Source organism: Struthio camelus, chromosome 3 (assembly GCF_040807025.1).
Source record: "Struthio camelus isolate bStrCam1 chromosome 3, bStrCam1.hap1, whole genome shotgun sequence".
In the NCBI taxonomy this organism is placed as follows: Eukaryota; Metazoa; Chordata; class Aves; order Struthioniformes; family Struthionidae; genus Struthio; species Struthio camelus.
Window position 1 is genome coordinate 145243620 of NC_090944.1, and position 13476 is coordinate 145257095.

Below are 13476 nucleotides of genomic sequence, written 5' to 3' on the forward strand. Positions count from 1 at the left end.
TCTTTATGTTGTCACCCTTTCTGTTCTCATTGGCCATAGCCAAGCTCTGGTAACTCTGTCAGTGCATACAGGGAGTTTGCAGCAAATGTGAAGTTATTTGCATGAGTTTATCCCTTTTTTACTGTAGACGCAAAGTTGCTTTGGATTTGCCTGGGCTAAGGGTAAGCCCGCAAACATGCAGTAGTTTGTTGCCTTGCTCCTGTGTCTCATACTTGATTCTCTCTCGCAAAGTGGCTTTAATTTTGTTCATGGTATTTCGGTCAGCCACGTGTGAATTTAAAATGTGTGTCTTGATGCAGTCTGGCCTCTCGTTCAGGATGCCTAAGGAGCGCATGCAAGCCTGCGTGCACAGGCTCTTCACCCCTGTGTTCTGTTGCTTTCCTCATTGCCCTTTGGGGATGAGAAGGGAAGTAAGAACAGAGTAGCGATCCCCACTTAGACAACGGAAATAAAGATTTCCTAGTGTTTATCCTGCTTGTTCTTAAATACAACTTCAGCTGCAAACCTGTCCAGAGAGATATCAGTAAATAAAGCTCGCCTTTGATTTGTGGCATGTTCTTAGAAGCTGACGCTTAGTTCCCCATTCAGTGTGGAAATATCTTAAGTGCTTCTATTTGCCTAATGTTTCTTAAGTGGCAGCACCTACCCAGCTTCCTTGTCCTCCTTGCCAGTGGTCAAGGATTGCTGGGCGTGCGGGGGAGAAACATGCAGACTTCTTGGGAAAGCAGGTGGGCAGCGGTTGTGATGGAGGGTGTACCGTTCAGCATGTCACAGCAAAGCCAGGAGGGTTTCCTAAAATTCCCTCCTGGGAATTTCTTGCTGTAGGTACCACATTAGTTTGTTTGAGGAGTCAAGGGTTACCTCTCTTTGTATTTAGTTAGATGCTCTGCACTGATATGAATTGGACTGGATTTTACATGGTATGTTGCTGAAAATGTCTTTTCACATGCTTTCTAGTTAGCATGTCAGTCTTGTGCGTGTGTTAGATGGAATTTGCTTGGAGTTCCGATATCCTGATTTTTCAACAAGTTAACATACGGCTTGGTGATATTTCAGTGTTTTAAAACCGTGTCTGTCTGCTGCAATAGATGGTTGGCTTGTTTGCAGTTTTAAAAAAAATGATCTTGACACCAGTTGTATGTAGGATATCTGTGCTGCATTTGCTCTGATTTACTCTAATTATGTAGGTACTTCTATTACAGATTTTACAGCTTAGCGTGCACTATAGCTTGAGGATGTATTGGTACCAACTAGATGGGCATGAGGTATAGTATCTGCTGATGGTAGTACTGACGCAGTGTACGTAAGGCTAAGTAGTTTTGTCTCAAAATCTCTGTCCAAAAGCCTTTTACATTAGCTTTGGCTTATGTTATAAGTATTCGTGCATCTGCCTCTGTAAACATCCATTGACCCTCTAGTGTTCATATATTTCTGGTATGCAAAACTAGATATGGGGATAAATTATGAAGACTTTCTTAAATGAAATGTGTTTTCAGCCTAGGACAGGCTATCACAGAATGGCTGAGGTTCAGGGGGCTTGTAAACATTATCTAGTCCAACTACCCTGCTCAAGCAGGGTCACCTGGAGCAGGCTGCCCAGGATCACGTCCAGACGGCTTTTGAAATCTCTCTAAGGGTGGAGACTCCATAACCTCTCTGGGCAGCCTGTTCCGGTGCACCAATACATCCTGGCTTAGGCATTTTTTTTAAACTAGCCACCTAAGTACTCATTTAGATTTTTATTCTGAGATAATTCATTCAGTTTTGAGAGCACTCAACGATGTCTTTGGAAAACCTGAAGCTTAGTTAAAGGGTTAAGGGCAGATAAAGCTTTTACATCACACCAGCTTGCTCTTAAAAGACCAGATGTTAAAGCTTCTGCTGTAATGGGAGGAAAATAAGGTGGGGATGTAGAAATGAGCTCAAAGAGAGAGTCCTGGGGGCTTGACTCTCATTTGCCCTTCACGCTGCTTTCCAATGTAAAGGAGCCTTGGGGTTGGTCCTGCCTACGCTGCATGCTGTATGTTTAAGACTCTTGCTAGCTGCCGTAGCTCAAAAAGAGAGTAAGAACCTGAGCTCAACTAATGCCTGTGTTGGAAACAAATACTTCTAAAACTGGGGCTGTTGTTGTGAAAATCATCATTTCTTTTTCTGTTCTGCAAACAGAGATGTCTTGCCGTTCACCCTTAAGTTGCCTCATGCTATTGCAGCAGCAAAGACAGAAGCTGAACTTGAAGAGATTGCTCAGCTTGGACTGAGTAAGTAGCTATCTGCTTAGCTCTCCTTCCCTGTAACATTGCTATAAGCTTGAAGAAATAGTCTGTATCAGTAAATAGTTCATTTTGATCCGTGATGATCCAGATAGCTTTTGGAAAAGCAGCTTCTCCTACTGGGAAGGCCAAAGCCTCGTACTCTTCCATCCTTATGTGCCTTGTGTGATATTCTTGACTCTATTAGTGTTGTTTCCTTCCTTCCTTCTCTCTCCTCTCTGTGCAGCCCCTGGACTGATGCAAAGCAAGACTTGCAGTTGCCAGGCAGAGGTCTGAGGTAGCTTGTCCTCCACGCTGGAACATTGGCTGTGGTCTCACGCTGCAGCCTTTAGCTTGATAATTTGCTGTAGCTGCCAGGAGGGTGTAGGAACTGTAGTGCACTGTTATCAGAACCGTCTGTTCAGATTGACATGTGATTATTTACCTTGGAAAGGCAATTTTGACGTCAGTGGCTTAGTGTGGTAGTTCAGTGGTGCAAGAAGGGGTGTGTGCATAGCATCTGTAGAATGTGTCTGTGCACTTCAGTTTGGTGAGAGCTTCTAAATAAAAAAACAAAATGCTAGGACATGTCCTTGAAAGATGCATAGCTTGACTGCTACAACCAATTACGGTCTCATTGCAACATGTATTTTGAGTTTGCAGCAGATGCAAAGCCTGGCAGGATTTGAAACATGGGCTTGACCAAGATGAATTGTTGAGCAACTCTTGCAAAGTGCTGAATGGCCTTATTTCCCCTTGGAGGAAGAGAGGGCTGACTGAGGGAAGTCTTTGTCCCAGCAGATTTTTGAATCATCTTCAATTTAGAAATGGTTCTTCATTAAATAAGATTCTTAGCACAAGGCTCTCTAGAACTGTTGGGTGAGATTTTGCAGCAAAGTCATACACGGTGAAGTATGGTATTGCTTTGCATTTTGTTTTGCTGCCCTAGCTCTGACAATCAGGAATTCACTTTAAAGAGAAGACAGATGTCTTCTGTGTTGCTAATCTGCAAGGTTGGTAATTAAATGAAAGCATGGATTTTCATGGGAATGCAGGCAAATTGGGAGGCATTGTAATGAAGACAGCCTCCTCTAGAAAACTAGAGACTCTTAGGCAAGTGTCTCCATAGGAGATAATAATGGCAGTGTCAAGCAAGCTCTCCAGAGTAATCATGCTATCTTTTGTCCTCTGTACCTGAGAGCACCATGGCTGACTTGCTGTAGGCTTGTTCTTGAACCATCTCTGTGTGTGCAGCTTTTGTTTTATTTCTTTGTTTTAAGCTAATGCATTTGCAAGCTGAAAGGAGACTGATGATCACTGTAAGGATCACTGAAAGGAGTGATCACTGTATAACTTTGTAGTTGGTCTATTTGCGATCAATTGCCTACTGTATGCCAGATTAAGATCACAGTTTCTGTGGGCAAAAAATGGGCAGCCAAGTTGGGAATTTGATGGAGATCTAGGTAACTACGTACAAAAGAGCGCACCGGGAAGCCAGACCTTCAATGCTGTTGACCCAAGAGATGCCTAAAAATTCTCAAGGGGGCCTTCCTATTAAGCTTTTCTTAAGTAGCACACAGGCACAAAACAGCCTGATCTGAATGCTAAGGACCATAGCTCCTGCCAGAGCTCTCTTGTGCTTTAGGCTCAGAGGAACTAGTACACAATGCAGGTCAACAGCATGTAGCCCAGCAAACTGCACCAGGAAGAACTGGTGGTAAAGGTTTCAAGGCTTTTGCCAACCCTTTTTTAGTCTCTCTTCTCATGTTTCACCTGCTGTGGTGCTTATCTCATGCATGTTTGCAGCAGCCCACATGCCAAGCACACTGGCCAGCTTGCTGAGGGATCTGCAAGCAGGGTCATGGAGCAGCTAAAAAAAACAGCAGCATTGCATGACCTTGCACTGCGCCTCTCCCTACGTATAGTCTCTGGTATACTCCCTGCATGTGTTCCCAGGTATATTCCTTGAAAGTAGTCTATCGCCTTGGGCTGTACTCGGTTTCCTGCCCCTGTTGTAGAGCTAGCTCAGTATGTGAAAGTCACGTCTTGGGCTTCAGAAGGCTCATTTTTGCCCAGCAGCCAAAAAGAGGCATCTTGACGCTGTAGGAAAAAGGGCCATGTCAAGACTGGCAAATTTTACCAAAGTCTTCCTCTGGTGTTGCTCCCTTATTTCAGTCTGTCTGCTGTCCGAGAGGGCTTGTTTTAATTTCAGCCGTCAGACTCGCAGGACCTAGTGGGCTTTACTGTTGACTCAGTTTTGGGCGCTCACACTGACGCTTTGCTGGGGCAAGCAAGGAGGCTGCAGTGGAAATTTGCTGGTTTAGCGTACATTTTCCGCACTGTGCTGATGGGACTGCACATTCAGTCTATTTATGTGCTGCTGAGTGTCTAAAACCTCAGGCAAACTGCAACCATTGCAAACACCGGGCTGCAGGCCAGGGCTCTTAAAGAGGCACGAGCGTTTGATCAGTACAGCTGAAGATTGTGTGGGCTCCAAGCACAGCAAAACATGAGCTGAGTTTTCCTGCATAGTTTTATTTGTTCACTATAAACAGAAACCAAACCCCTCAAAATTTTGATTTTAATAAGTTGCCATAAGTGGCTGTCAGCTGGTGTAAATCAGCCTAACTCTGTTGGCTTTAGTAGAGCGAGCTTATTAATACCAGCTGAGAAGCAGAGCCTTATTTCTCCTGATTGATATGCTGGTGAGTAGTTTATGTCCATTTTAGCCTCAGATCAATAAGAATTGCTGTATTCCAGTCTCTCTTCCTTTCTTGGGTTCTCAGCTCATTTTTCCGCTTAGTTCCGTGGGCTGATCTGCAGCTATGCATTGGCCATGATGTTTATAAACGAATAGGAGCAGCCTCAGGAGTGTAGCACGCAGTTACGTCTGATGGTGCTTTAAGAAGCTCACTGGGAATGCCTAGGAATGCTATTCATCTTTTTTTTTTTTTTTTTTTGCTTGAATTATAAAAGCTTGTCTAAATTCCTTAATGCTTCAAAGGGGTTACGCTGAGCCGAGGGTTCTGAACGCCATCTGCGTACTATTTGCATTCTTACGTTAATACAATGATGACTTTCAGATTTTTGGAGCTCTCCAGCTAACAGGAACCCCCCAAATCCTTCGCCTGCCTGCCGGCCCGCGCCTGCAGACAGCACTTGTAAAGACGCGCGCCAGCTCTGCCTTATAAATGGCGTGCATGCTATACGAACCCGAACGCCCTCGGAGCTGGAGTGCAGCCAGACCAACGGAGCTCTGTGCTTCATTAATCCCCTCTTCTTAAAAGTGCACAGCCAGGACGTTAGCGGGAGCCTGAAAAGGCAGAGCCCGCGAGCACAGGACGTGAATGGCACCGAGAGGCCTCGCTCCCCCCCACCCAGACCGCCACCTCCTTCTATTAATAGCAGCCTCACGAGCCCGCGGCTTTCCAGGACTATAAAGCCGGCGAGCATGCCAGAGACGGCCAGCCATAAGAAGCAGCGAGACTCGGGTGTGCTGCGAAGCAAGCCAGCCCCTATCCCGCCGCCCCGGCTGAAGAAGCAGGCTGTCTGCTCGGAGGCGGAGGGCAGCGGCAAGCCGGCGACAGCCGCCCCTCGGCCCAGCGGCAGCTCAGCGCGTGCCTCCGAAGGGCCCGGCGCTGCAGGTGCAGGCCCGCCCGCGCGGGATTTAGCAGCCTCCAAGAAGAGCTCGGCAGCGAACGGTGAGTCACAGGCGCCGTGGAATGGAGGCAGGCAGAGGCTGAGCGACATGAGCATTTCCACCTCCTCCTCCGACTCGTTGGACTTTGATCGGAGCATGCCCTTGTTCGGCTACGAGGGGGACACGAACAGCAGCCTGGAGGACTTTGAGGGGGAGAGCGACCAGGAGAGCATGGCCCCCCCTCTGAAGCCCAAGAAGAAAAGAAACAGCTCGTTTGTTCTCCCCAAGATTGTGAAATCTCAGCTACGGAAAGTTAGTGGAGTTTTCAGTTCCTTCATGACCCCCGAGAAGAGGATGATAAAGAAAATCGCAGAGATGTCCCAGGACAAGCGCACTTACTTTGGATGCTTAGTGCAGGACTATGTCAGCTTTCTCCAGGAAAACAAGGAGTGCCATGTCTCGAGCACGGACATGCTGCAAACTATCCGGCAATTCATGACCCAGGTCAAGAACTATTTATCCCAAAGCTCCGAACTCGACCCCCCGATTGAGTCACTGATCCCAGAGGACCAAATAGGTAAGAAATATTGTCCTGTATTCTGGGGGAAGATGAAAACGTATAAGGCAAATCTACGGTGATAGTGTTGGGGCCACTTTGGAGGGGTGGGGTTGACTTTGCTAGCAGAGTTTAAGCCATTGATTGTTTGAGTTTTAAAACAATAGTAAGAAAAAAAAAAAAACTGCAGCAACTTGGAAGAAATATGCTACAAAGAGTTGTTTATAAAAAGTTTTCCTTACAGTGACAGTGGTAAGCGTTGGATTTGACTTACAGCAGTTTAAAAAAAATCACAGGTACTATTAACTGTCCTCTGTTTGCTGGGATGCACCTATTTTTCCCTGGATTGTGTTGAAACAATTTTAGATGCTCCAGTGCACCAATTTCAACCGTATGTTAGGTATGCGTTGTAGCCAAAAAGCCAGAATTTATTAGAAACCAGCGACAACTAAGAGCAGAGAAACATTTCTTAGCAATTTCCTCTTGAAACAAAATTTCATTCATCCAAACAAATTCTCATTCACTCCTAGCAAAGCTGCACTGTCCCTACGCTTGTAGCTAAATAAAAAGATGCGTAAGTTTAAAAAAAGAAAAAAGAAAATGAAAAAAGAAGAGGATGCCAATGTCTGGATTTCTATACCTCTCTGTTACATGTCTCTAATTTATAAATGGTTACAGATGAACTATATATTTGAATGCATGTTTTACCAACAGGGAGAGACTTGTGTATCCACAGAAGTGAAATCGTTGTTGCTGTATAAAATCTCTCTGTCCCTCTGTCTTGCTGAGCCTGAGCAGTATTTGTGAAAGAGCTTATAAGCTACATTTAGGAGATAAACATCCCTCAGGGCAAAATACTTTCCTTGTGAGCTCACTTCAGGCCTAAGCTGCTTGTTTTTCTCCTATACCCCAGTGTCCCAACAGTTGGCCCAGTACAAAATTGGCAGATCGTTCTTTCTCGGGGCGCAGTTGGTGATTTTTGTGTTGACGTTTTTGTCTGTCCTTGACTGAGGGAAAGGATTCTCTTGCAACCTCAACTCCATTTACAGCAAGTCAAGCCAAAGTAGCAAGCGCTGCTAAAGCAAATACTACACTACTGAGAGTTTCCTCAAAATCGACACTCTTTCAAAGACGTGGAGTGCTCTCAGTAGAATAATAAAGAATGTTACGTGGGTGTTATGGGGAAGAAAAGCAAACTGAACAGTGCTGTGGGTTTCCCCCCACTGGCTTTCTGAGGCTATTTGACAAAGAAATACAGAACTTCTGTGCTTGTAATTTGGTCAAGGCTTGGTTTGACTTAGACTTTGCATTGTAAGGGTGTGGTTGAGTCAGACTGTGGGTCTCTAGAGACTGGCAAAAGGATGTCTGCTTTTAATGTCTCCGTACTTTGGAGTAGCTTAAGTTATAAAGTATAACAACTAAACTACACTGGTTTTCTTCAGCGACAGAAAGTCTGACTTTGATCACGCAGTTAAATCTGATTAATTAAAGCAGGGTAGTTTAAACATATGAAGAACGTGCTTTTGAATCATCTGCTGCCTACTCCTGGAGCCTGCAAGCAGCCACAGTGGATCAGGAGCATCGGATGCTGCTGATCTAAGCAGATAACTATGTGACAGTAAGATTTAGTCTTCCCTGTAGGGAAGAACTTTTTAAGCTAGAACAAAAAGTCAGCTCTGCCTATCATCTGGGGTTTTGCTTGACCGTTTCAGTGCAGCCTTGCAGCCCAAATTTTAACTTTGTAAATGGTCATTTATTCTTTCTTTTTGGTTTATGTAGTCGTGGTACAGGTTCTTTCTCTCGGTGTAGCAGCGTACTACAAGGTGTAGCTTGTAGTTGCAGTTGCCCCTCGCAGTTCAGCCCCGCTGCTGGCGCAGGCGGAACGAGGAGGGAGCCCGTGACAGTAAATCGTCAGGCGCCTCGGCTCCCTGGGCCCTTTTTGCTTCTTCCAGAGGAGCTCAAGCCAACCCTGCCCCCCTTTTCACCACCCCGCAGGACAGTTGCCTGTTTGGGCACCTCTAGGTTTTGCGTTACCTTGCTGTCTCCTGAATTTTAGTGTGTGCTAGAGCAGCACGCGCTGTGCTAGCACAGCCCTCGGTGTTGGGGACTAAAGCCTCCTGCGCCTATTTAATGACCGGTGTGACTGCGTAGCTTGTCTTGCAGCGCTGCTTCACTTGCTGCTTTGGCAAACAAAAGACTTCGTTGGGAGATCTTTTAGGTTTCCCAGAGAAGTGTGAGCATCAGCCTTTCTCCTTCCTCCTAACAGGTGCCTCCAAAGCTTAGCGCTGTGGGCTGTTAACCCATCCTGAAACAAGGATCCCCAGTGCTGGGATGGAATTAAGGCTGAGGTATACTGCTCTTTATTATTTAAGAATGAACGCAAAATAATTGTTTTAAGGTTGTTTACACCTGAATGCCTATCCACAGAATAAGGACCTAGACTGAGTCAGCGGAGATCTGGTCCGAGTCAGACAGTCTGCTGCTGCTCGGATTGCAAATGTTTGGGAGTTTTTGTTTGTATTTTTCCTTTTCCTGGCTGCGGACAGAAAGGGGTCCAGCTGAGTGTCATCGTTTTGTCAGGCGATCACCAGACAGGGTCTAGCATCTGACCAACTTCATCGCGATGCCTAAACCTGAGCCTAACCCAAGAAATATCTGACTTAAATAATTTGGCAATAAGGTATTAACTGAAGGTGTGGCAAGGTGCCCGAACATGCTCCCTGTTGTCTATTTTGGTATTTCTAGTGTGTGATGGATTTAGAAATAGTGAATTTTAAAACAGGCTTAGACAGAACGGCTTGGCCCCTCATCAGTGGGACATGCAGTATCACAGGCACTTGGACTTATATTCAGGAATCACAGCTGGGAGGAGCTGGAAGGCATATCGAGAAGCCTGTTAACTGTGCCTAGATGGAGAAGGATTTTCTTTCTTTGGTGAAAATTAAGCCAGTTACTTGCCCAGTTACCCTCTCTTTCCCTTCTCTTCCCCTTCTTCCGGCGGGCCTGAAACTAATTAGCGATCCCCTTGGTGTAGTGGCTTTTTACATCTCAGGATGTTGTCATATACCACCTTAGCATCCCCGTTTCCAGGCCGAAGAGCTCACTTCTTCCCGTCCTCCCTCCCAGCTATTGGTTTCTAGCCTTTTACTATCTGTAGTGCTCGCTTTTCTCCGAATTCTCCAGTTGGCGCCTCTCGTGTAAAGTACAGGCCTTGAATGACCACTTGCACCCTGCTGTTAGGCAAAGCGCATTTGGGGTGTATTTTCTTACAACCTGTTGAACTGCTCATTGAAGTTGTCCGTTCACGTGACTCTGAAATCCCAACTTGATCTTCCATGGCGCTGTGAGCTGCTTGATTGCTTTCCGTTTTGTGCTTTTGCCTTTGCGCTCTTCTTGCTGGAAGGCAACGCTTTGCTTTGGTCGTTATTAAATTCCCTCTTGTTAGCTTTAGGCCTCTTTCCAGCTTCTGAATAATTTTAAACCTGCTCTCCCACGGACCGATGATGTCTTTCTCCCACCCCTGCCATGATATCATATGCAAGCTTTGTATGTGAACTGTCTTATTTCATCATCCAAATTCTTAATGAAAATATTAAATAGCCCAAAGCCCAGAGCTGACCCCCATAGGACCTCTTGTGAAATGTCTGTCGTGTTTGACAGTGAACCATTGATAGCTGGGCTCTCAGTGCAGTATTTCAACCAGCCGTGCACCCACCTTATGGTAATTACAGCCAGACAATATTTCCCTTGTTTGTTTATAGGAAAGTTGCATGGTGAAGGGTTAAAGGCCTTTCTTTAAAAGAGTCAAGATGTAGCCCACCTCCTACTCCTCGCTTTTTTACTAAGCCAATTATCCTGTTAAAGGAATGAGAATGGTATTTATTCTTGAAAAACTCATAGAGACTGTTTTTAGCACTGTGTTATTTCTTTGAAGGGCCTGAGATGTTTGTTTTGGGTCCCGCTCCCCGCTGTTCACCCTAATATCGCTTCACGTTGTGTTAAGGCTGATGGACCTGGTTCCCCCTGTGATCCTCCTTTCATTGAAAGGGAGAGACAGGGCAAGGAGGAAGCAAGTGGTGAAGGCCCTGAGCAGAGGCAGAGGACCTGGTTCTCCCTGTCCCGGTCATTCCTTTGATTTGCTTTGTTACTTATTTGCTGCTCCTTTATTGCTACTTCTTTAAGAGAAGACATGTGTTTCCCTCACAGCCACACATGAGTTTTAATTAACCCACAGGTGGTCTGATTAAAACAAAACAAAGTGAACGCCAACATTTGTGATTCACTGCTGTGTGGTTTAGGTAGGTGAAATGAGAGGAAGTATTATCCTAGAGACCTTTCTTGCCTGGTTGCTCAGCTTGTTTGCTTCTGCCGCTGCCGCCTCTCCCCTCCCGCCTCTGTCCTGCCTCTGCCTGGTGAGCTGTGCAGGTGAGCAGGGACCGTGAGTCAGGGGAGGTCTCATTTTCAAGCCTCGCTCATTCTGCAGACATGTCCTTGAGCCATGGGCTAGATGCACGTGAGCATCAACCTGCACCAAGAATCAGCAACTTGGCCATTCTGACCAAAGCTATCTTAAAATAGATCCATGTATTTTAGTAGCGTCAGCCTGCGAACATGCAGGTATATTGGGGAAAATCCCAAACGAAGCAAACAGAGCGTGGTCAAGTGCCCCGCGTTTGCATGCCCTATTGCACCTAAGCAACGTTTTACTTTCAGCCTCCCGAGCAGTGCTGCTCGTGCCGGACTGCACCGTTTTGTTTTGCGAAGGCTCCCAGGTCTGCCGTGTCTCCTGACTGAGCGCTTTGGCTGCTGCAGGATGGTTCGGCCAATGCAGATGGAAAACAGGGCTCGTGCGTGAATCAGCGCTCTGAAAGCTGCTAGGTAATCTCAGTGGAGCAATGGCAATTGGTAACAGGGAACAGGGAAGGTTTTACTCTGGCAGCCTGGAAAAGGTGAGGAGGAGCGTGTAATTGCAGGCAGCAAGGACTGCAAAGAGGCTGCATGAGGACACTTGCTATGACTCATGCGTTGCCCTCTCCAGACGCAGACTTGTGCGGTTTGCAGTGAAACAAAATAACATGTCAGCACAGGATACAGATGTGTTTCCACAAGTCACAGCGAAACTAGCTGGCTGGCCTTTACAATTCATTTATCAAAGCATTTCCAGTTCCCATTTTGAGGCTAGAGACTAATAATAAGTATCATTGCAGGAAAGCTAACTGGGACTTAAAATGATAATCAGCTTAAAAAAAAATCTGAGGCACCTATGTTTGTTTTTGAAATATTTAGCATCCAGGGGGGATACTTGGAAACGCTTTGCTTTTGCTGTAGTTAACAGGAGTTTTTTGTTGTTGATTTCGGTTTGATCTGAGAAACGCACAGAAATCTTAGCTCAACAGATCAGTCCTCAGTTCACCACTTGCAGACACTAATTTGGCTGGGAAACCCTCCTGTACTGCTTGTGGCTGTTAGAAATTAAAGGGCCAAAGCTGCTGCTGGCTGGGAATTGCTTTGTAGGGTCATATCCAGAAACACTATCTGTGAAAGGGGCCATTAACAACAGTTCAGGAAAAAGGGTACGTAGCTGGATGATCTGATCCCAAACATAATTATCACTGTCTTGTAACACTGAATATTGGTCTAAGACCCAGATCACAAGGAATGCTCTCCTTCCAGGCTTCAATAGTAATAAAGCTATTATCATCCTGCTAAAGCCTCTAAGCTTTGATATGAATTAGGATAAATAGCTGTATTGTTATTTACCATAAAAATGTCCAAGCTTTCTGAATTTTGCTAAGTTCTTGGCCTCGTCGCCTTGCTAGAATGCGCTGCCTTTTAATTGAGGGCAGAACTCCCTGGTTTTTGTCTGTGCCAGGAATGAAGAAAAAAAGAAGAAAAGATTAAAGAAGAAAACGTGTGGATGCACTGTTGTGTCGTCTTACTATTCACTTTCTGCTTGCCCGTTAGTTCTGTGCAAAACTGCTGCAGTAAAATGCCGGTCTCTCCCAGTCTACCGTTATCAAGCATAGCCAGTATTAGTGTCTCTCTGAAATCACAGCTATATATCTTTTATTTTATTTACATCCTGTTAGGTGTAATGTAGTCACTGAGCAGCACTGAAGGAGGTTCTGCCAAATAGCCCATCCAATTTTTATTTGCGCAGTCAGGGTAACAACACAGCAACCATTAGGAGGAGCTGTGAGTACTGATCCATAAGGAAGTACTCGGATGCTTTTGCATCCTCTGTTTAGCAGACCAAAAGCGGGGAGCTACCGCAACTGCCTGCTCTCTTCCTCTGCATGGCTTCAAGTCAGTTTAAGTTCCCTGAGAAACTGGGGAATATGACTGAGTAAATTTGAAAGCGATTTCTAGACACTGCTTTAGGAGCCTGGGATGAATTGCAAGTACTAAGCCAACTCCTCCTCCCCATCTTGCAGTGCCATAAAAATCTCTGTGATTCATCTGCATTGTAAGCTGTGGGAGTGGCACTGACAGACTAAGGGTTGAGGGCAAAAGATTTAACACTTCCACCTCCCACCCGTCAACAACGAGACTGGCACCAAGGAAAAGTTTGGGCTCGGTGGAAGTTTCCCACAAAGCCTTCTGGCAGCTCTTCTCTGCTGAAGGAGTCCCGGGATGCTGCAGGCAGTGGTTGGACCATCTTCCAGCTGGAGCCTGCAGGGATCCGTCATAGGAGCAGCCGAGTTTTCCCATCTCCCATCCCAGACTAGGGGCTCCGTCCTCATCTGACCAAAGGAATTTGAGGATCCACACTGAATTCTTTGCTGAATTTATTGAGCCTCCCACTACCAAATATGGTGGCGACGCACTTTATTTCAATGGAGGGAGGCTGACACGAGCTTTCCATTTGCAGGGCTCCGGGGGAAGCCGGTGGGAGTTAAAATTTCACAGGGATACAGAGTTCTCTCTCTTAATGTACTGTTTGGCAGCACTGGCTGTTTCTAATTCTGACTTAAACAAGAGCAGGCAGCTGGAATGCAAACTGCAGAGATGTTCCGCTTAAGAGTAAAGCA

At 45.8% G+C, this 13476-nt stretch overlaps 1 protein-coding gene across 8 annotated transcripts in view; it reads left to right on the forward strand.

The window, feature by feature from the left end:
* The window catches only part of RIN2 (Ras and Rab interactor 2), an 87383-nt gene that overhangs the window by 61556 nt on the left and 12351 nt on the right, over positions 1-13476 (forward strand). For all 8 annotated transcript variants that reach the window (XM_068940765.1, XM_068940763.1, XM_068940768.1 and 5 more), the window contains 2 exons: positions 2167-2258; positions 5333-6466. In XM_068940765.1, coding sequence (XP_068796866.1) covers positions 2167-2258; positions 5333-6466 — 1226 coding nt within the window. The remainder of the gene's footprint in view (positions 1-2166; positions 2259-5332; positions 6467-13476) is intronic.